Source organism: Tachysurus fulvidraco, chromosome 4 (assembly GCF_022655615.1).
Source record: "Tachysurus fulvidraco isolate hzauxx_2018 chromosome 4, HZAU_PFXX_2.0, whole genome shotgun sequence".
Taxonomy (NCBI): domain Eukaryota; kingdom Metazoa; phylum Chordata; class Actinopteri; order Siluriformes; family Bagridae; genus Tachysurus; species Tachysurus fulvidraco.
In genome coordinates, this window is record NC_062521.1 from 22104177 (window position 1) to 22129492 (window position 25316).

Genomic DNA, 25316 nt, shown 5'->3' on the forward strand with positions numbered 1-25316 from the left:
TCAATTATGTCCTGAATTAGATTTAATGGTATACCTTCCTAAGGAAAATATACATATTAAAGGTTCAAAAGACACTCCTTACAGGATACCCCCTGATTTGGGCACTCTTATTAGGAGTTTCAAAATCCAACTATATATGAGAACTTATTTATATATTTTCAGTAAGAGCATCTTCCTGGTTAGGGCCATGATGGATCTTGGGAACACTGGATATAAGGCAGGAATACACCCTGGACAGGATCCCAGCCCATCGCATTCACACAAAGGCCAGTCCATCTGGTTGCATGTTTTTTGAGTTGTAGGAGGAAAGACAACATGGAGGAAGCCCACGCAGAAGCAGGAAGAACATGCACACTCCACACAGACTAATCCTAGGGTTGAGAAATTTCCCCATTGTGGGATGAATAAAGGTATATCTTATCTTATCATATACCAAACCTATAGGATCGGATAGGGAATAGACACGTTTCAGTTTGTTAATAGAATAGGAAAAGGAACGCAGCCAAATTCAGACAGCAGAACATGGTCCAGCAGTAAATACACTAAACATATCTCTAAATGCTATAACACAGGATGGCACAGAAGAAATATAAATTCTCAGTAATATATTCAGTATGATATGTAACCCATAGTGTAATTTTGAGCTTCACACGTTTTGCATGACAGGAAGTTAAACCATGAGGTTTAATGCATGTGGTTTTAGAGCCTGTGCAAAATGCAAATGCATGCTTCAGACTATCTGGGTAAGAGAGAATAAATGCTTGACTTGACATTGTGACAAAAGGCATGATCATGTTTAATGATCAGATGTCTATGAATCATCATTATTTTGGATGACAGTAACATATGATCATGTGTAAGATAGATAAATGCAGTCAACCTCAAAGAAGTTGAAATAATCACTGGCTTAGACTGACACTGAAGGAGAGTATGCAGATGAACTGTGTTTAAATGCAATAGAGTGGGCTGGCGCTCTGAGTCATTATTCTTAAAGCTTCAAATTGCTGTTGTCTCTGTAATAAAGCAGGCTGCTGTATCATTAAAGACACACAACAAATTGAGTAATGTGAGGATGATGTCTCACGAGTGCAGGGTCTGGAGGCTGGAACACCTTGTTGATGTAGCTGGTTATCAGAACACACAACACATTAAATGTTGAAGTGGATGGCTTACAACAGCAGAAGATCACACCAGCTTCCACCCGTGTCAGCCATGTACACAGACTCACACAAACTGGACAGCTGAAGACCAAGTAAATTATTTTCTAATCTACAGCTGTCCGGTATCAATGAGCCTGTGCTTATGATTGACTTTTCTTGGCTAAGTATTGAGTTGAAACCAATGTGGATTATTTTGCTGTTGTAGCTCATCCACTACAACATTTGACGTGTTGGACATTCTGAGATTCTTTTCTGCTCATCATGCTTGTAAAGAGTGATTACTTGAGTTGCCACATCCTTCTTGGCAGCCATAACCAATCTGGCCATTTTTCTCTGCTCTCTTTTATCAATAATGGATTTTCACCCACAGAACTGTCACTCACTCAGTGTTTTTATTTTTCACACAGTTCTTTGTAAAGTCTAGACTGTTGTGTGTATATTAGCAGTTTCTGAAATACTCACACCTGCCCTTCTGGTACCAGTCACCATGCCATGATCAAAGTCACAGAGAACATGTTTTTTTCTTCATTCTAATATGTCAGCATCAACTGAAGCTCTTAAGCTGGGTCTGCATGATTATTTACACTGTGCTGCTGCCACATGATTGGCTAATTAGATAACTACATCAGTGTGTAGGTGTACAGGTGTTCCTAATAAAGTGGATGGTGAGCGTGTGTTAGTACTGTTAGTACTAGTTTATAATGTTCATTTCTGCCATCTTAGGTGACACTTCCTGGCTATACAGTAATTGAAATTTCCTGTTATATTTATTGCATTTGGCAGAACCTTTTGTAAAGCATGACTCATGCCTGAGCTACCCTACAAGATTTATTCAATCCTACCCAATGTTGGATATTGTCCTGGGTTATCCCTCCTACAAGATTTGCCCTGAATAAAACAACACACACTCAAATCTCAAACACACTAAGATCTCACTAAATTTCTCATGAAAGAATGTCACCGCACACAAGACTTACTACAGTCCAGACTGCATTATCAGTCCGTTATAAAGCCCAGGAATTTTTTCACCACATTATAGAATGCTGATGTGTATAAACATCATTCATTCATCTTCAGTCACTGCTTTATCCTCTTCAGCTTCTTGGTGGATCCAAGACTATACTGGAAACTCTGGGCATTTCATCCATATATCCCTGTATGAAATATCAGTTTTTCACAAGACACTATGCAAAAACACTTTTACACTTTTATTCACACTACACTGAAGAGAAACTTGGCATAGTCAGTTCACCTACTGGCATGCTTTAGGGAGGTGGGAGGAAACCAGTATGAACAGGGGAAAACAAAACAGACTCCATGCAAACAATATCACAAGCTCAGCAGCAGCAGTGAGTGATTCCCAAGTGAATGAAGCTCCAAGAAGAATTAACGCATCATGATGGTCCAGGAAGGTCCAGAGAGTCAATCAGAATCAGCAGGAGTAATATGTCACACACCAGACCAAGAGAAAGAAAGAGAGAAAGAGAAATAACACAATGTTCTTCTTTTATAGTTCTGAATACATGTAACACAGGCATGTCGAGCTAACTGTGCCTCTCTCTCCAAATATTGAACAGGTTCAATATTTTTCATCTGGGTAGCCATAGCTGGACTGTGAGTAGATCAGAGGGCTTAAGATAGGCTTTACTTCAAAGATATTAATTAAAACCCAACCAGAAATCGAGCCACCTTTGCACTCTGCTTAAAAAACCTACCAAGATACCCTCAAGGGCATTACAGGACTACTTGGCTGCCTACAACTGCTTCTGCTAGTGCAAATTGGCAGCAGTCTAAACATAGCAACAAGCAACAGCACTGCCAAGAGTTATTGATGGTTCTGTTTATTTCACCATAAAAAATGACTTCAGTACAAAAACAAATATTAGTTTAACTTTGTTAATCTCAAAGGTTAAAAACAAAATCTTTCCTTTCATCTTTCTGTATTAAAGATGTTTTTCTATGGAAGTAAAGACGTCTCTAATTGTCTATGCGTCGGTCAATGTGAAAGACAGATGAGGATGAGACACAAAGAGAGAGCAGAGCTAATGAATGGAAACACTTTAATACCACCCTAGAAGACAGCAGATGAAAGAGCAACCACTTAGCTTCGGCCTGGTGCTATTAAAGGCACTGGCATCATGATGAGATGAGTGTGAATATTAGTCAGGCTAGCATGAGAAAATGGCCTGGTTAATTTATGGACGTGTTTGCTTAATAACTATTGAACTTGTAACTCTGACTGTGTAACAGTGCACATAAATCAATCTCAGTTAGCTCTTTACACGCTAATGTGTCTGCATGATCAGTTTCACTTACTTTTATCTTTAGCATATTGTAAGAATTTCTTTTTTTACTCTGAGTTTATATTATCTGCAGTTTAGTGTAAAATGACACTTTAAGGGGAAAATGCAATAATTACTGTCACGTGTAGCACTATTTATCCAGTCCATCTAAGAGTTTATTGAGATCGCTGTGGTCGAAGTGTTTAATTTTTTTGCAGCTTTTTTTTTTGTTTAATTTGCGATGGAATTAGTGAAGGTTTGTGTGCTTTGTTGCTACTTGAATTGCCTTAAATGCAAGCACAGACTCACATTTAATTGCTTTCTATTGCCCATGAATGGAAGAGGGCTTTATCTGAATGCACATTATGATGAAGTCACAGCGAATCTTTGCCCAAGTTTGCAGAAGCTTCACTATAATTTAGAAAAATTACAAGCTCCTGTGAATATTACATCAATTTCTGCCATGGTAAAATCACAAAATCATGGAGGGACCTAATCGTTTCTAAACATCTTGCAGTCCGTGGCCGTTGTATTGAAATTATTCTATAATCTGTTATATTGGCTTGAGTATGTCTTACATCTAGGTGCGCACATAATAACACACACTTTGGTAAGTATTTTTTTCCTGGTTTACTTATCTACTTAGCAACAATCATAAGCTAGTGTGCAAACAATCTCTTTTCATTACCTAATATAGATGTTACTAAAGCATTTGCTTGCTTATTAGAGCATAGTTTCATTTACATGATGTTATAATATAATAACTAACCTGATATTATAGCATGTTAACGAATATGGCTAGCTACAAAAAATAAGCATGTGTACTGTACATCTTTCTAGATTTCGAGAGTCTATATGACTTTTATTACTATACTAAGTATTCATATTTAGATCTATATCCAAATAGTGCAAATAAACTCTGTTTTATGCTTGTATTAAGAAAATTTTTTTGATATTTATGAGAAACAGCTAAAATAAAGGTGTTCAGTCAGTTGTGTGTTTTGTAGGATAGACATTTCTCTCCCAGGTGATAAAAAAACAATTCTCACTGGAGGGATTTATGAAGCATCCCCAAAAACCCATTTCAGATTTCATTACCCCTTTACTCTTCTGAGAATGCTTTCCAGCAGATTTTGGATTTGCTTATTGTGCCACTAGAGCATTATTGAGGTCAGGCACTTATGTTGGGTTGGGAGGACTGGGGTGCAGTCGGTGTTCTAGTTCATCCCAGATGTGCTCATTGTGGTTGAGTCAGAGTCTCTGTGCAGGATACTCAGGTTCTTCCAGTCGAACCATAACACACCAATGTCTTAAAGGATCGTGCTTTGTGCACAGAAGCACTGCTATGCTGAAACAGATTTAGACAGTTTAGTTCCATTGAATGGAAATCTAAATACTACGGCATGCAAAGACATGCTATACAATTGTGTGGCAACTGTTTGGAAAGAGCCAGATATGTCTGTGATGGTCAGTTGTCCAGAAACCTTCGGCTATGCTGTGTATATATATCGCATCTCTGTCAGTATACCATCTGTGTCAGACAGAACTAAAAAATTTTAAAAATGAGAGCATGGATGGGAGAGCAGATTTAAATTATGTATACATGCTGTGTTAATTTATTTCTCTTGTTATTGAGATAAGACTTTTAGCCAAGTATTTTGTGCTGTAGAGGTTAAATAGCCGGGCCTGATTTCGTGATATGGTTTTGAACCCTACAGACCACCTGGCCCAGATTTTTTGTTTGTGAAGATGAAGCACATAAACCTGATGCTGGTTTAATCCATTCCTCTGCCTTGCTCATGTGTTTGATCACACACTGACCCTGCAGCTGTGGCTGTAGATAAATGGTGTACCCTTCCATTGCACTGCACCCAGACCTCTGTTAGTTATCCCGAATGGAAAATTGGCCATATGCTGATTGTTTTTTTAGGGGCTTTGCTTCTAGTGGACAAGTGGCACCATGCCTTGTCCATATAGTACCATGCTGTCAGTGCCCTTGGCACCTTAACATGATTTTTATCTCATCACACTGCTCTCAGTGTTCACTCAATAGATTGTTATTTTCACTGACTATACAGCGAATATTATTGTATAGTCTCACTATACAGTATAGCCTGTATAGATGTATTTGTATAATACATCTAGATTTTTATTTTTGTTATATGTATGTAGGGCTATGTTGAAAAACTCAGCACACTGATGCACTTCAAAACACTTCGAAGCACAGAAGGTCGTCATGCTGGATGATCCAGACCTTTCACTGTAACTCACTGTTGTTCTGTGCAGCTACAGGAACACAGCCAACTACAGCAGGGCTTCAGAAACCATCATCACAGGGTCAGAGAGTGACACAGAGTAGAATCAACATTTGTATACATTATATATTACACAAGTGCACATACTGTAATGAAAGCAATTGAGAGCTCCAGTCTGTAGTCCAGGTTCATAAACGCTTATGGTTAATTTATATGGTGTCTTTTAAAGCTTTTGTGTTTAACCTGAGATAATAATCAGTAACTTAACAAATTGTATGCTTTTATAAACAAAGGCATTGTCAGTGTATCAGATGGCTAGCAGGAGAAGGTAAATAATAATGTCACATGTCAGTGTGTACACATCATTATGTCAATACAATAACGATGCTTTAGACTCATCCATATCTCTTCCTGGACCTCTATATAATCTCTATATAGTCTAATTTAAAACTGTATTTTTTTTTTTTTTTGGCACCTCTTTTAGTTATAATATAGATCATTAACATTAAACTGCAGATCAAATAAATATATAAATATAGATAAAAAATAAAAATAATAAATATAGATCAAATAAAATGATCACAAAATTGCCATCATGATTATTTATCACAATTCTGACTTAAATTAAGCAATAGTGCAACAGTGTTATTGTTTTAAATAACTAGAGATTTAATTTTCTGTACATTATGCATGGGCTTTATATTTCACCAAATTTTAAAGGCATTTTAGAAAAACCTTACTCCACAATATCACAGTTGATTATGTTGAATTATGATAAAATATGATCCCAGCCCTAAGCCCTTAAGCTGCTCCACTTATTTTCTGCATGTAACTGAATGAATCATTTGCTTATTCTTATGTGTAAAACACATAAAATACATCAGGCTCTATGGGTCGACTATTTCCGTGACATTAAAAACAAACAATTGGAAGCCTTTAACAGTAAACATACAGTGAAACTGAAAGAGTTTCACTAAGGAGCTTAGGGCAGGATTATTGGATATTACATAAACTGTCACTTCTACTCGTCTTAAAAAAACCTGTGAAAGTGATTGTTGACTGTCTCCAGACATTCACTATATTTTTCAATTTCAATTAAGTTTCAATTCATGCTCAACTCAACATGCTGATTAGTGTTCAAAAAAGATCCAGTGAATTAGATAAGCTCTGTAAATGGTACACTGGTCTTTATCGCGGCTGTAAGCTTGTGCATACTGACATATAGACACAGTCCAGGTGGAATAGTTAGACGCAGTCCAGGTGGATATATTACTACGTTAAGGCTTTTATACAGTGTGTATTGTATGCATAATGCTTAAGGGCAAACATGGAACAGCAGATGAGTAGCGCACACAGTAGTCATGTAAGAGCCTTTCAATGGTTGTGGCTATGGTGTAGGGCATAATTGCTGGAGCAACAGATGCAGAACTGGATCTAATTTCAATAGTAGACAATGACAACTCAAACCAGATCCTATTTTTAGTAGGTGTCTAATAGACTGCTATTATCATCTGCAAAGGTGTTGAATTTGTTTGTTTCTTCCACAGTGGAGAGGGATTAATTTATTATATACATTATATAAAGACCATTATGCAAGTTATGCTCACTGTTAGATTCACAATGGCCATGACATCCTCTGCTGGATGATTTGTTTGCTGGCTAATTTATATTCTGTTATATTTATAGTCTGTTTGTGTATTTGAAAATGTATGTATGATATAAAATATTCTTTTAATATTTGTACATTTAGTTGATCTTTTCCAGGATTCTTATTTTAATTCAAATATTTAAATTCTACACAGTATGACATGAGGTGGAATATTTTATTTTTAATATAAATAGAATAAAAAAGACCTAGGGGGCACGGTGGCTTAGTGGTTGGCACGTTCGCCTCGCACCTCTAGGGTTGGGGGTTCGATTCCCGCCTCCGCCTTGTGTGTGGAGTTTGCATGTTCTCCCCGTGCCTCGGGGGTTTCCTCCGGGTACTCCAAAGACATGCATGGTAGGTTGATTGGCATCTCTGGAAAATTGTCCGTAGTGTGTGAGTGTGTGAGTAAATAAGAGTGTGTGTGCCCTGCGATGGGTTGGCACTCCGTCCAGGGTGTATCCTGCCTTGATGCCCGATGACGCCTGAGGCGCAGGCTCCCCGTGACCAGAGGTAGTTTGGATAAGCAGTAGAAAATGAATAAATGAATGAATAAACAAAAATCTACACATTTGGAGAAATGTAAGCCAGTAATGTGCAAGGTGAAGGCAACGGATGTTTAATTGTTTCAGTGGAAAAATTGGAACAAATATTTAGTGAACCCAATTTTTGTATGTAAAGCTATCAATAACACAATGCACAGAAAGCCTTAATAAGGCCTGTAAGATGTTAGACATTAAGAGGCGGTAATTCTATTATATATGACTTATATAATTATTAACTCTTTTTGTAAATAAAAATGAAATGATGAATGAACATCTGGACCTGCTCTAGAACGTGTCTATTATACACACAGGGTTCAGGTAAGATAAGGGCTTTCATACAGCACTGCAATCAAATGATATTGCTGTTACACTACACATGGAGGTGTTACACTACACATGGAGGTGTTACACTACACATGGAGGAGCACTCAAACACTTAAAAAAAGAACTTCAACCCTAGATGTTAAAATGATTAGTTAATAAATGTGCAGCACAGCTGGATTGCTCTCTGGTACAGTATGATTTTATACTGAAGGTCCTCAGTCCAGAATGCTAAACTTGAACTTCTCATGCAGTTAGTACTGTGCATTCTTTAAGGATAGTCTGAGCTTTATTCTATCAGTGTGAGATGGCTGAATAATCATTTGTAGCAGAAGATACACGAGGTTCTAATTTTTCTGTGATGTATGCACCTAGCTTACTTACACTCATTAGCTAAGAGTAACTCTCCTGGCACAGTTTGGTTCAGACTGTTGAGCTATTACTCATCAGAGATAGATATGAATAAATCTGATCGGAAGTCAACACAAATTCTGCAATACTTTCTTTATCATTGTCAAGGTCTAAACAACTTAAAAATGTTATACTGTTTGTTAAATAAAAAAAATCCATATCAAGTATAGCAAGTTAGAGTAAGTAGTGTAGTGAAGATAAATAATGCAAATGTTGATCATCACAACATCGGACTAAAATATAGGTAATGTGGTTTAATGGCAATATACACAAGTCATTTTTTAACTTAAATAATATTCTAGTTTAAGGCTTCCAAGAGGCACAACAAGAAAGTGATTGTCCTGTTGTCCAAAGATTATGAGTTTAAATCCAGTAAACACCACAACCATTTGTGGCATCTGTGAGCTCATGCATGCCAAACGGGATGGATAGACTTTCTTCTCTTGTGGGATGCAGCATGAGCAGCAGTTAGGAAATAAAATAGTGGCAGGTTTCACTCATTGGTGGAAGCACTTGACAACTGTCAGCTGCAGCTGGATGATAGCTGTGGTATGATAAGTAAGAGTTAGTCTTGCGTGGCCAGACCTTCAGATTGGTGGCAGAAGGTCTGGACTCCATGGCATGTTTAATTTTTCAAGGACCGCCCAAGAAGGGCAATCCGACTTACACGTAAAGCAACCAATCACAGTTCATCTTGTTCAGCATCAAAATGTAAAATTGATATCCCTACAAAAACAGACCAGCATGAAACCATAGATCGTTCATTAAAGAAAGTCATAGATCGTTCATTAAAAAAATGAGAGACTATAATAAAGGCTAGGCCTCGTGGCCTTTGTGGGTTTTAGATTGCAAGTGAAAAAGAACCCAAAGGGTGTCTATACAAGTGACAGACCTCTTTGAGACACTTGACATGACATAAAGAAATCCACAGATTACACTGAGTGATGTAAACTATGTAGTTGTAGCCATAGAAGGACTAAGGCCTGGTTTGTACCTATGGTTTATGGTAGCAGCCAACACATCTGGCATTGTTCACATACTCACACTGATGTACATCATGGAGCATAGTTGATCACAGGAGCTATGTGCTTCTTTAAACTTTTACGGCATCATTGTGAGTGTTTTCAAAAACTATGACCATTATTTTAAAAGTATGTATAGTTGAAAGAAAGTGGTGTCCAGATGGGAAGGAATTCCTAATAAATAGTAATATAAGATCCCTTTTCTGATACCTGCACCTGCTCCTATACTGTATGTGAGCAGTATGATGGAGGGCTGGAGGGAATGGTGGGTAAACCAGTGACAAAAACCCTGAGTGTAAGAAGCACTAGATTTAGACATAAAACACAAAATATATCTTCCAGATGAAGATATATCTAATAGTATAATATATCGTCTACATCTAGTTCCTCTAAACTGACATCAGCTTTATTTTGTGCTACCAGCCAAGGTTGTGGAATGAATTACACAGAGCAGTTTGAGTCAGTACAGTTTTGACTCCAGGCACCATGTCCTGGTCCTGCCATATGCAGCAGCTGTTCATCTACTGTATTATAGAACGACATAACCATTAAAATCTTGGAGGAGACCGTAAAAAGCACAGAATAATGGCGATTAAATATCAGATTAAAAAATGAAAAGAAATTAAAACATGCACTTGGAGGGATTGCCATTTTCTTTCTAGCTAGAATAAGGCCTTTAAGGAAGGAAAGCATGGGAAAGGAACAGCATCAGTGCTTCAGTGCCATGGATTTACTGAAGGGTTTAGATTTGCCAGAGCGGCTTAAACTGAGTCACTGCAACACACAGATGACGTTATTCATAGGAACATCCAGATCCTAGTGCTTATGATGATGATCCCAAAGTGGTCTTTGGCCTAAACACTAAGTTATAATAATACATTTTAAAAGCCAGTAGTATTAGGAATACCTCAGTTGCTTGTTGGTACTTCATTTAAACTTTGCATAGTGCAGAAGTTTTCCTTTCCATCATGGAACATGTGGGTTTCAGTTTTACAAACCACTTTTAAAGAAATTCAAATCCTCTCCAATCAAAACCAAAACCAAACAAGGCAGTATTATATAATATTAAAGGTTAAGCCTGTGCTATGTTGTATTTGTGACATAATACAATGACTATTGTGTGTTCAATTCCAATGTCAGGTCCCACACAGAAAATGCCGGCCACTGCCACAGCCATGGATTTCTTCCAGCTCTTCGTACCTGACAATGTTATTCAGAACATGGTGACTCAGACCAACATGTATGCTAAGAAGTTCCAGGAACGCTTTGGCAGTGACGAAGGCTGGACCAGTGTGACGCCGGCTGAGATGAAAGCATTCCTGGGCTTTGTGATCTCCACTAGTGTTCACCGCTGTGAATCTGTCCTGAGCATCTGGAGCAGTGGCTTCTTCAGCAACCGCAGCATAGCACTCAAAATGAGCCAGGCACGCTTCGAGAAGATCCTTAAATATTTCCATATCGTGGCCTTCCGTTCAAGCCAAGGTGGTAACCAGGGCCTTTACAAGATCCAGCCCTTCTTGGATTCACTGCAGCAGAGCTTCGGCTGTGCCTTCCGGCCCTCACAAACACAGGTAGAGAAGCATGCTAATATTACACCTTTTATTGACTACACAGTGTCCAGGTGCTTCAGCTAAAATGATAGCTCTATACAAGAAATGTAAAAACTTTACCTGAAGGTTCTCTTAACTAACATGACTTAATGCATTACTTAAAATTCAGGAACTTCAGCATTGATTAAGGAATAAAATATGAAAGGGGTGTAGTTATAGACAAATGCTCAACCACGAAGCTGAATATTGCCCTAAAGTGTATTATCTAATATATGGTCTGGTAACATCAACTGATAAATGATCAGTAAATAATTGATTCAGTTAAGGGAAAGAATTCCTTTGTTCAAATAATGTTTTGTTCTCCGTTCTACTCCCTGATAGCAAAGCCCTATTCTAACTGCATTTAAATGATTTATTTGTTTGTTTGTTTGTTTGTTTGTTTGTTTATTAGGGGTCAAGCCCCAAAGGGGCGTAGACACATATTGTCATTGTTAGTTTTCTTATTATTATTATTCCGCCATTGAAGTCAAGAACCGTACGTAGGAAATTATGAAACTTAGCACACATGTAGAGGCCAGTCTTATAAGTTACTATAGCAACTTTGGTGTGTCTAGCTCAAACCCTCTAGCTCCACCAGTCCAAACAAATTGGGGGCAGTTTGGCACACAATATGTATTGGGTGCTAATATCAAGAACCAGAATCGCAAGTATTGGGTGCTAATATCAGAATCAGAATCAGAATCAGCACCGCAGTGACACACACACACACATTTCGCAACGTTTCGTGACAGCGCGAGATTTTCATGTTAGGTCCAGTATTTTATGAATGCAATGCCATATCGCTACAAAACTTGGTATCCTTCATCAGAGATATTCTGAGCGCATCTGATCGGCTTGACCCCAGAATCGCTGCTTGCAGCTATATATTATTATTATTATTATTATTATTATTATTATTATTATTATTATTATTATTTACTAAATAGTCAAATTATGAGTGAAGTATGCTGAAGAAGCTTTAGAAAGCTTGAAGAAGAAAAAAATGTATATCTTGCCAGAGTGAGTTTTAGCTCCACTTTGAGCTCCAAGTGAGTTAATGGTTTGTTTTTTCCCCAACCACAGTGCTCCTTTTCCATTAGAGGATCTAATACAGTCTAAAACAGTACTGTTTTCTCTTTTTCAAGAGAATGTTTTTTCATAACGCACATTAAGTAATAGGATGGATTTTCCCAGTGCATAATGAATGAAACAGCAAACAAATGTTCAGGTTTTTATCCAAAAAACCCTCACAATGTAGTTATATGTTAGCTGTATGGCAAGCTTAAAATGTTTTAGTTGTGTAACCCTCTAATGAGATCCATGCAAAAGCTGTACTTTTGTATATAATGAGCCACTAAACTGACATAAGCTAGTTTCAGACATTACCATGGGACACCACAAATTTCCAGCAAATCTTGGCTGTATTAAAATCGTCAGAATCTAGGACAGTCAAGGCGGCTGAGCGGTTCTGTGCCAGCAGGAAGTGGGTTGGGAATTTAAGGCGAAACGTTGGCCTTCCAGCTGGAATTAGAAGCATTGCAGGCGTGCCACCTGTCAAGCTCTCTCCTATTTAACTTATCTGTCTCTCCCTGTGGTTTAGAGGCCATGCTTAGAGTCAAATTTTTTAGTTTTACTGAGTATCAAGGAGTGTTCCTGACAAAGATTTATGGTACTAATTGAGCTCCATGTAATGGATTATGTGGGTGGTGTCTGTGGAGACTGATATCCCATTTAAACATGCCAAGAATCTCTGAAAGTACCACTTCCACTAATTAATGCTTAGAGCCATTATTATCTGAAGAACACATTTTTACAATTGTACATTTATATTTAGTCTTTAAGCCACCACAGGACACGGCGGCCTATTCAAGAGGTGTGTGAGGTAATTGTATAGCCTTTCAGAAATTAGTGTCAGAAATCTTTTCAGAAATGTCATTTTATGGAGACACATCACAAACCCTGCTTCTCACAGTGAGTAAGAGAAAGACTACAGAGAAAGGAGCTTTTACCCAGGTTCAATGCACATTGGAGGGAAGATGACCCAGTTGTCAGAGCTAAAGTTTGAATGTGCACCCCAGTGGTGATTGTACTGGTTTACATGTGAAGGGTTTGACACATTTCTTATTACATTACTACAGTTTTCCTTCCTTTTTTCCCCCCAGGAGTTTCATTTGTACATGAAGTAGCAGAAGTAAATATGTCACTCTTGGACACTTCTGATCTTTTGGTAAAAACATCTTTATGATTTGTTTAATCCTTCAACCCAGCTGCAATTCACACCCAGGAATATGAAGCTCTGCCTCCCAGTACCAGCTAGCTAGCTAATTTACCATGAAATGTTCCTAGGCTAGCTTGTTAGTATATAACAATATACTCCAAAACTACAACTGTAAACACTTAATATACAGATGTGCCAGAAGATTTTAGTAAATTGATCATGCAACAATGGCTCAGAAAGTCTAGTTGAGTTTGGAATTTTGTAGATCATGTACAGGTTAAGCTGCAATGTTATGCTACAATGTAATGCTACTATGTTTATCGCAAAGTTAGCTCTAAACATTCAAAATACTGACTCTATTACTGAGTTAGTTTGAGAAATTTAATTTGCGTAGTTAGGTTGCACACAATTAGCAAACAAAAGTCATTGAATCAAATGTTTTTCCAGTTTGTAACATTAATTGTTGCATTACCTGTTCAAAGGTAGTTTAGCTACTTCCAGATTTACTTATATCATTACTTTTGGTTTCATTATTTTTTTGACAACATATTTTATTACTATTATTATTATTATTATTATTATTATTATTATTATTATTATTATTATTATTATTATATTTTTTTATTTATTCACACTGAATTTCACCATGATTGTTGAGTGAAGTGTGTGTTGTGTGTCTATGACATGTCTGATAGGTAGGGTGCAAAGAGACCTGTGGGTTTTTTTTTTCAGGTTCGTTTGTCTACACACTTAGATATCAAATTAAAAACAAAAGATCTGTAAAGCCTGTCCACTCAGCAGCTGTCTTTATGGCTCTCCTGGGAAGATATTCTTTTATTCGAGGACAGATTTGAAATCTGACAAAAATGACACGAAACACACACAAAATACAGATTTTCTCTTTCACTAATGAACAAATCTTCTGTGCATCTATCTGTGTTGACCTCTATATGAATCTGATAGGACATGTGTTTTCTTACAGCATCTTTATCATCGAGGCGATTGGCTCTTTTTACTGCCGAGGCAGAATTTATGTAATGTTGTGTGTTACACATTGCACCGTTTATATCTTATGCATTGTCCTGGCTCTACTCTAACCATTTCTGGTCAAGACAACGAAACAGTGCAGTGAATTGTTCCAATAAGGTTGAGCAATAATTCATTTTTTCTGATTAACAAATGGACTGAGCTGACACAGTGAATATATCACTGCCAGTTGGGCCAATGCATTTTGCACTTCCCATGAATGCTGCACTCTCCAATCTTGGCACATCAAAAATATTTAACAGTTCACAAAAACCGGATAAAGATGGATAAAGAGTGTACAGGAATCATTTCTACCACTTAATATCGTGGTGTGCAAAACATTTCCGATCCAAAAATTTAAAGTGCTATTATATTTACAAGCAGTATGGTGATTTTTTAAACCATTCATATGAACTGAGCCTGACCTGAACATCAGAGCCTGACCTCATTGTTATCTATTATCCTATCTTATTACTGTATATTAATAATGAACGTGACCTCATTATTATTATATTATTATATATAAATTCCCACAGCCACACTCCAAAATCTAGTGGAAAGCCTACCAATAAGAGTTGAGTTTATTATAAGAGCATATGGAACACTAAATCTGTAGCGGGGTGTTCAGAATGCACGTGGGTGTGATGGGCAGATGTCTACATAGTCTCCATATAATGTATTTAAACTTACAGTGAAGATGTGTGGGAGTATTTCGAGTTATAAATCCAAAAAAACGCATTGAATTGTATTTTTTGATGCCAAATTGGCTGATGATTTTATTGCAGCCGATAAATTTGTATTCTCAGATTCTTAGTTGCGTTTTATGGTGTTTCTCTACATTAAGACGACGAATCACGAGGATTATGATATTAAACCACTGTATAATCACTTCTGTCTGAGCTAAACTGAGGCTGAACTGAGTCATTTGTTCTAAAAGAGCAGATGTGTGGATAATTTCATCTTCTCTCAATCCTGGGTTTTTCTGGGGTTTTTTTCAGTCTTGAGATTTTACACCACACTCATTACTTACATGTTCCAGTTAAACAGCTGTGAGATAGATGAGTCAAGCTAACTGCCTGTCTTGGTTTTTTTATTATCCTCCACTGGTGTCACCAAGGTCCCTGGTGTCATGCAGTCGAGAGACACAACCTCAAACACTCATCTGTCATGAGTAAATGAACCACCATCTGCTCATTGCCATTTTTTTCACTTCTATGGCAATATTGCCTTGGCAGCGCAGGCTGTGCCAGCTTGTCCTTGAAGACTTCTAAGGCAGGGCACAACGCCAGCTCATCATCTCATCTACTATATATGAACAGCTGCTCAGACACAAAGGGGAATCAGTGAGTCAGCACGCATGCACTTGTGACTCCTACTGATTCACTCTGTAGTTTACTCCAACACTAACCTACAGTACTGCTTAATTTCACTTAAGGACAGAAATTCCACCAAAACTGCACACTGATGATGATTGTCTCCATCAACCAGTTGAAAATAAATACAGTAAAGTTCAGCTTTCAGCTCTCAGCATGACCATGTGCTGTACCCTATAGGTTCTGCATGAACCCCTGATTGATGAGGACCCTGTGTTCATCACCACATGCACAGAGAGGGAGCTGCGCAAGAGGAAGAAGAGGAAGTTCAGCTTGTGGGTACGACAGTGCAGCTCCACTGGCTTTATCTGTCAGGTTAGTCAGATTCAATCTCTTATAGCCATAATGTATTGTTTTACTAATTACATGCACAACATTATAATCCTAAATACAACTACAACAAGAGACTATATGTAATAAATCATAGGAATTACACTCATGGTGTAAAGACACTGCTGCATATATTCACTTATTACTGTTATCTGCACTGCAAATCAACCATTTCACTCAGCCTGTATCAATGTATTGGTTTAAGTTCCAGAAATGTGATGGTTAATAGTCGAAAATTACAAATACAAAATATACAAAGGAAAACTACAACATAAAACATAAAGAGAAAGAAGGTAACATGAATTCAGATAGGTTATTCCTTTATTGAAGAAAAAGAAGAAAAAAAGAAAAAGAAGAAGAAGAAGAAGCCTCTTATTTGTCACATATACATTACATTCACATATGTCGGAAACAGTGCCCCTGGAGGAGTAAGGGCCCGAGTTAGGGCCCAGCAGTGGTAGCTTGGAAGTGCTGGGGTTAAAATCCAAATCCTCCAATCAACATGTTGTGAAATGCTTTATTGCCTGTCTAATAAAAAATAAAACCAATAAGAATAAAAGATTAAAAACATTTTTCAAATATACTAAGAATTAAATAAAATTTAAATAAAAATAGAATTTACTGTACAGATAGAAAAGGAAAGAAAAATATCAAACTGAATATATGAATGCAGATCTTTAGTAGAACAGTGTGACTGAAAAAAGTGCAGCGGTTTACACCCGATCTTCTTTCTTCAATGCCTGAGCACCTAATAAACAGATAGGATCCTTGCATTTGATATTGTTAATATGCAGCAAGTAAATTTTTAATGTTTAGTTTAATTGAACTAACTATAATTTGAACGTGTTGTAATAGAAAAATAATTAATGACGATGTAGTGTGATGTGACCTGACTGTTCGAACTCAAAGTTGATTATTTTCCCATAACAGCATGTTCCATACTGTTTTATTCTTCTTACACCCCGGCAATTTGCCGATACAACTTTTACATACAACACAAGATATTAATCATTTTTAATATTAAAGCATTTTTGCCTTTGAGTACAGAAACAGTAAAGTTACAGTAGTTCTGAGAGTGATTAAATATAATGGTTGCTCTGTACAGATTTATGTACATCTGAAGGAGGGTCCTGGTCCAGATGGACTCGACACACTGAAAAACAAACCGCAGCTCCACAGTCTGGTGGCCAGGCAGCTCTGTCAGAACCTGTCTGGACGTAACGCCATCATTTTCACCGGCCCCAGCATCACCAGTCTCAGCCTATACCAGGAGTTTGAGAATCAGGGTGAGCATTGCAACTCTCATCAACATAGTCACACGCTTTTTATTTCTTTATTGCTTCTCCTTCTAATAGTTTCTTATAATGTGCTTATTAGAATAGCTGCATAATGGGAAGTGTTCACACTAGTAACACAATCGTCGTTGAATCTCAATTTGTCAGCAATTTCTGTTCTAATCTCATCATCCGGCAGCTGGATAAGGAAATTTCTCAACTCTTAGAGTGTTCAATTAGTGCTTCCATTCTGAAACTGTATTAATAGAGAGTGGGGACTTGTTTCATCTTGAATTTTCAGTGGAAGGATGTTTTATCATGCACAAATTCGATGTAAATGGCTGCTAATCAAAACATATTGTCTAGCCTGCTGAAAAGGATGTTTTACTGAAGAATCTAAAGGGCAGGATAGATCCAGTTAACACGGATAATACCATGTTTCTGAATTGATCTCAAGAGTCAGATCACAACTGGAGTCAGTTATATCCCCTAGTACAAAGACAGGTGTTGTAGGCTGATTGGCATCTCTAAACTGTCCATAGCGTGTGAGCGGGTGTGTGATTTGTAAAAAATCTTTGTATAATGTTAACCTTTTTGTACTTTTTAGCAATAGTTATTATGTTCTATAAAGCTGCTTTGAGACAATGTTTATTGTGGTTTGTTTACTGTAGATATCTACTGCTGTGGGCTGCTAAGCACCAGGAAGAGCGACTGCACCGGTCTGCCTGCGTCCATGCTGCGTAACCCTGAGGGCCCTCAGCAGCGCGGCCAGTCCCACATCAAGATGAAGGGCAATATGTCCCTCATCAGCTGGTACAACAAGGGCAACTTCCGATTTCTCTCCAATGCCTACTCACCCATCAAACGAGGTACAAATAGTGGCCCTGAGACAGCCAGAGTACTGTATGTGGGGAACTCATGAGGCTCAAAGTTTTTATGCAGGTGATGAGATCAGGTATCAGATTTCAGACCTGAGAATCACACCTGGGGATTTGAGCAAGATTCTTCAGCCTTAAATTCCTGGGCTGGATTTTGTCTTGTAAATGGCAACTAAATGTCACGCACACTGACATCAGACAGGCCTGAAATCCATGCTCATAGATGAGATTTCATGCTCTCATATGTACATAGGTTTATACATGCCAATATTCTAATACTTGACTGGTAGTGAGGTTCCACAAAATGATTAGGAATCATTGGGAAATTAAGCAAGAAACATCTGAGACAATATCTCATTTAATGTTCTTAGGAAAACGTCTTGTGCGGATGAAGGAATTGAACTTTCTTTTGCGCATCACCGCTTTCTTTGTAAACATTATACATTATATTTGTGCAACTTATTTCCACAATATCCAATAAGTATACACTCCACCCACAAGCCACACAACTCATATCAATTGTACACTCTTCTATCCACAAGCACTTGGAAAAAAAAACCCTGCAACACAATGAGCTTATTAGAGGGCTATAAACTATAGAAACTGGATTAAACTGGACCAGTTTACAATTTGCTTATGGGCTGCAGGAAAATGTGTGCGGTTGGTCATATATCAAGTTAGTTACATTTCCTCTTTCTGGGAAAATAGGTATTTCCTGGCCACAGTTATTGATTTAACTGACCAGATAATTAATTCTAAAAGTCTGGCTTTCAAGACTACAAGAGCGTATAATTTTTTTAAAAGGAAGGTGCTTTTAGTGACTGCTGATGGTAGATTAGATTAGTAGATTAAATACACTGCATCCTAAGTTAAGAAAGAGTTAATATTAGTATAATGTAGCTGATAAAGCTTGTTTGAATAATGGGTGGAATAGGGATGAGTCATTAGCACTCATGACTCTCACAGCTCCATTGTCCTTGGCTTGTTCCTTAGATAAGGGTATTATGTGCTATATAAACTACATTATTATGTGCTGTTTTCTCTCTTTCCTCTATTATTGCCATTTCCCCCAATGCCTAGAATACATGACAGTAGGTGTCTCTGCTCATCACGGTTGAAATATTGGTTATGTGAGTTGCTATATCTTTTCTGGTAGGTCAAAACCAAACTTTCTAATTTCTTCTGATCGCTCTTATCAGGGTGTCTGATAGACCTTCTGCATGAGCACATGATGTTTTTTTATATACTATTTTACTGTTTTGTGTGAAAATCTCAGGAGATCAATCAATTTCTGAAATTCACAAACCCAGCGTAAATGGCACCAACAACCATGCCACGGTTAAAAGATAAGGTCACAGAGATGACAGGTTTTTCCTGCATTTTCTGATGTTTAATGTGATCCTCTTGACCCGTAAAGCTCGTCACCTGTACCTGCATGTGTTTTTGCTTTGTGCTGCTGCCACATGATTGGCTGATTGGTTAACTGCATGTATGTGCAGGTGTTCCTAATAATGTGGTCATAGAGTAAGTGTACTGTATATAGCACAAAGAATAGAATTAATCTATAAAAGTACCGCATGTCTACCGGAATGAATAAGTATTGGATTGAAAAATGTAATGTCAGTTGAAAAAGCAGAGCAGTGCTCTGAATATCCGTCTAACCACCAAAACTGCAAACGTTTGCTAGTTTGAGGAAGCATTTTGTGTGTCGGGTTGTGTGCCGGTGCATTGAACAAACACTGTAGACGCTGATGGATTATGACACACAAAGCTTCATCACATTATGTTTTCTGCCAGACTTTGATTCGATGCCTTGATGATTTCTGACAGCAGTTTGACGTGCGATGCTGATGTGAATTTGCTGGTGACAGACTTGTATTAAAACCGCAGGGCTTTTTTTCCCCTCGCATGCTGAGTTCCATGCACCTACACATCTGCCTGATTGGCAGGAAGAAGTAATGCTTTTCTTGTTTCAAGATTAATAAGAGCCAAGCATTGTCAGAATTTCAGTTATTCTTACACTAACCTCGTTCACCTGGATCCTGTGCTCGGCCTACAACTAGCTGTAATGATGGAAGCATCTCTTTTGGGTTATTTTTGAACACAAAGCCACATGGGGAAAGTATTAATGACATAGCAACCAGGGAAGAACTCCAGATTGCTTCAGGCAAAGATGGTTGTTAGTGTACTGACAGTGCAGCTCAGAGATGAAAGCTACCAGGCGTTGGAAAGACATGTGATGGTCTTTATAGATCCTTCAACCCTAATACAAATCAAAGGTGAAAACAAGCATCTGTATTTCTACAACATCTGTATTTCTACTGCAATAACTAATCAACTAATCCATTCCCTAATCTACTTACAAAAAGCCCCCAAACTAAATATGACCTTATTATCATATGGATGTTTAGCCTTACGGCAGTTCACGTGAGTGTAGTGACTAAACTCATGCATTTGTGCAGATGATGGATGCCGTTCTGCTGCCCAACAGATTGTGAGGTCATTTGAATAAGGATTTTGGTCTCCATTATCATAAGAACTGGTCTTTATAATACTGAGATCACATATTAGTTTTAATGCTCAGAATTGCTGCATGAATTAAATTCTATGTTATTTCTATACGCATTGTCACATTACATTGTTACCGAAATTCAGATGCAGCTTTAGATTAAAAATTATAAATAGATTCAGACTCCAAAGTGATGCTATCTGCTTCTGGGGGACACCAGATAGTGTGATTATAAATAATTTACAGTAGAAAAGAAAAGTCTTTGGGGAATCAGAAAATTATATTGTGGGTTTTTTATGTTGTGATGTTCTAGTAAACTAAGAACAAGAGGTGTGTCACAGGAAATGGTCCTCCTACGAATCTACAGCACTGTGGGTCCTGATGCTTCAAAGGACACACACCTCCTCGTTAATCCTAATTACACTGCAAAACAACCGAGAGAATAAATCCAACTCCCGATCTTATTATAGCCGCACGACTGTTTCCACACTGTTTATGTGACCTGGCGATATTTCAGTGTAATTATAAAGAAAGCTCTGTAATGTAACAGAAATGAGCTCATGTTTCACCCAGAGCATTTAGAGTCATTTACTGTAGGCATGTCATAGTGTTTAATAAACCGTGATTCCATTCTGATGATCTGCAAACAAGGCTTTTAATTACACAAACACAATAACATATCAGGGCCTTTCTCTGCACAAGGGGCTGTGTGAATGTTGTTTTAATTGTCGGTTGTAGCTAAATAACTAATATCTGACTTTATCTGCCGTCTCCATGTTACTGTAAGTAATACGTTAACATCTTCACTGATCCCAGACTGGAGAAGCTGGAGCTCTATATAGGGCACAAATAAGCAGTGTGGTGAGGAATTAATACTGAAATCACAGACATCTGGATTCAGACATCAGGTGTAACACTGGAGACTTTCATTTCATTTACATGAGAATTATACACGCTGGGTGGAGTTTGCCTAAATCAAGGGCACGTCTCAGCTAACGTCTCATAAGTGACGTGACATACGGCTAAGTACGGTGACCCATACTTAGAATTCGTTCTCTGCATTTGACCCATCCAAAGTGCACACACTCCCGGAGTTATTCTGCGGCGCAAGGGGAGCAGTTGGGGGGTTCGGTGCCTTGCTCAAGGGCACCACAGTTGTGGCCGTCCCGAGACTCGAGCCCACAACCTTAGGATTATGAGTCAGACTCTCTAACGATTAGGCCCCAGTTTTTCGCATATCCCAGGTTATGAGGTCACAGCGCAGGGTCAAGCCATAGGGACGACGCCCCTGGAGCAGGTGAGTTTTAAGGACCTTCCCCAAGGACCCAACATTGATGCTCAGCAGCTTGTGGACTCGAACCCCGACCTTCTGATCAAGATCCCAGCGCCTTAAATTAAGTCCAATGCCACCATCAGACAATGCCTTCATCAGACAATCTGAATTAATGATGCACTGGATCAAGTGTTATTTGATAAGCTGACAAATAACAGGCAAAAAAATAAAAGTCACTAATTCAGGTAAACAATTTCTTATCATTAAATCCTGAGTACATTTACAGCATTTTTGGAAGATGCTCTTATACAGAGCAATGGATATTTTATACAACTGAGCAGTTGAGGGTTCGATGGTGCAATGTGGATGATCTGCAGGTCTGAGGACTGGGTTAAGAACCACTGGTTTAAACACTACCCATAGTGGTATATAGTTGAATGACCTGATTAGAAAGCTCTAAATTCTCTATATTCACATATTTTGGTATCTATTTCATTATCGACTTTTTTTAGCACCATAAAATTGTAAATTAATAATGCAGCTCCTTACATTTGTATTGTATTATATATTTTTAGCTCATTAAAATAATTCACAGCAGTCGGGTTATAACACAGCGGATGTGTACAGGTTTCAGACATACGGCTGATGTATCTAGGTCTTCCTGACACTTGTGCTCTGGTTTTTAGGTGTGATCATTAAGAGGAAAAGTGGAGAAATCCAGTGTCCTCTGGCTGTGGAAGCTTTTGCCGCACACCTGAGCTACATCTGCAAATACGATGACAAGTACAGCAAGTGAGTTACGTCATAAGTAAATTAGTTGTGCTTTATATATTGTGAAAAATCCTCACAAAATATGTATTTGCTAAATCAATATATAACACCAGATCAGTAATTATATCATGTTGTGGCACTTCCTGGCAGCGTTTAGACGTTTATTAGACATTTGTAATTATCATGTGTAATTATCATGTGTTATTTTCAATAAAAGCCTGTATTACCTTGTAAGATGGTTAAATTTTGAAGTAAAGGTAAACCTAGTGCTTTAAAAATGTGAGTAAACTCAATTTGAAGGCATCCATTGTTTTAACTCGACAAACCGATTATGTCCAGCTTAATTTTTGAGAAAGTTTGAACTTGAGATCAATATCCAAAATTTGGTGTTAAAGAGAAGAAATAAGTTCTTATAACTTAATGAGGCAATCAATTTATAAATAGAATTTTTAATCAATACTTCCTGAGCAATCAGAACTGAAAATTCATTTCCATTTCTTCTGCATTCATCACGCTGTATTCCTTGAAAATAGAGATATGTACAGTATGTAAAAATATCCCAGATATATACAGTATGTAACAGCCATGGGAAAGACCGACTCTAATGAGGAGTGTTTTGAATGATTTACGCAGGTACTTCATTTTCCACAAACCCAACAAGACGTGGCAGCAGGTCTTCTGGCTCACCATAAGTATCGCCATCAACAACGCATACATCCTCTACAAGATGTCTGACGCCTATCATGTTAAACGTTACAGCCGTGTTCAGTTCGGTGAGAGGCTCGTGAAGGAGCTGCTGGACTTGGACGACTGCTCGCCTACAGAGTGAAGTGACCGCATACTGTCTAACACACACATACACGGCCAATCATCCATTGACACTGACAGCTACTAACCTGTGGCTGATAGGCTTACGATAATGACGTTTCCACTCCTTCTATCTGCGACAAATCAAAGCTGTGCCAAGTGTATTTAAAATCCTCACACTCCACAGTCCCCACAATACACCTCCCTCCTCCTGTCCACCACAGGACCATGTATATAATCATCCCACTGTTTGTGTGTCTTTCTGCTGCATGATGAATGTGAGTGTACCACCATGTAAATGCGTAATGATTTTTATGACGGTGTTTGTGTAGTCTGAACCCTGTGATACACTGTTTTGTGGATTTGCTCCTGTAGGTCTCGAGGACAACTTGCAGCAATGAGATATATATTAAAAAAAGTACACACAGCGATGAAGGTTCCTAAGCGGAAATCAAAAATGTACAGTAGTGACATTTACATTCGTTGAAATGGAAGCGGCAATGTCTTCCAAAATAATCATTATTAATTTAGCTTCACTTTGCTGTTACAGTTGAGTGCAAAAGTTTGTATACCCTCATGGGATTTGTATACCCTTCCTATAACACAAGGAAGATGATTTATATGATCAGATGTTTAGTATTGTGAGGAAGAATAGTTTAAAAGTCTGTATCTTCCTTCCTAATAAGTTGTATTCCCATATGTGCTGAACAGCCTTCAGAGTAGCCCTGATTTTAATACTTTACTCCCCAGATTCTTCCTGAAATATCTCTCTTCTGTCTGCTGGAGTAATGTGACCAGACTTTGTTTATTCTTTGAATATATCTGTTAAAATATTGTCACAGCTTATATTTAAATCAGGCCTGAAGACTGAGACGGTCATGTCATGTCATGTCATGTCATGAAGGTCAAAACTTCTTTTAAAACTTTAGTCTGTTTATATTTAACATATATTTTCTACACAACTTAAATGTGTAGAGCTGCCAACATTTATAGTTAAGCCAAAGCATTTAATTTGGGTTTTTTTTTCCTTTTTTTTTGTCCTTGGGAAAGATATGAAGGAATGGAGAAATGGAGGAAGTGCTCATCGCTTGGGGAAACATCTTATCTCTCTCTCTCTGTCTGTTGGGATTTTCTTGTCAATAATTATGGCACATCTGAATATATATATATATATATATATATATATATATATATATATATATATATATATATATATATATATATATATAAGCATATATATAAACATATGTTTATATATATATATACACACATATAGTTCAAACTTTACACACTCAAGTTCAAACTTATATATATAGATATATATATATATATATATATATATATATATATATATATATATATATATATATATATAAATATAAACATACCCACAAACCAGAGGAGTATAAAAACTTTTGCATTTAACTGTACCTCTTATTTATTCTACTGAAGGGTTGTTCCTGTTCCAGGCTGATTTAAAAATATGGTCACAGGGGAGTTAACTATATATATATAAAAAAAAACATGCACTTTCCCTTTCGTTTTTTGCACTTTCAAGGAATTCCAAGGCAAATGTATAACAGACCAAAATGACATGATGACTCCAAATAAATTTGTAACCAAATTT

At 37.6% G+C, this 25316-nt stretch overlaps 1 protein-coding gene across 1 annotated transcript in view; it reads left to right on the plus strand.

The window, feature by feature from the left end:
* The window catches only part of pgbd5 (piggyBac transposable element derived 5), a 25037-nt gene extending 917 nt beyond the window's left edge, over nt 1–24120 (plus strand). Inside the window, exons 2-7 of the mRNA XM_027146048.2 lie at nt 10782–11212; nt 16028–16162; nt 17283–17463; nt 18123–18320; nt 22798–22903; nt 23516–24120. Of these exons, the coding sequence (XP_027001849.1) occupies nt 10782–11212; nt 16028–16162; nt 17283–17463; nt 18123–18320; nt 22798–22903; nt 23516–23711 (1247 nt within the window). The 3' untranslated portion in view covers nt 23712–24120. The remainder of the gene's footprint in view (nt 1–10781; nt 11213–16027; nt 16163–17282; nt 17464–18122; nt 18321–22797; nt 22904–23515) is intronic.
* Nucleotides 24121–25316: the final 1196 nt, after the last annotated feature.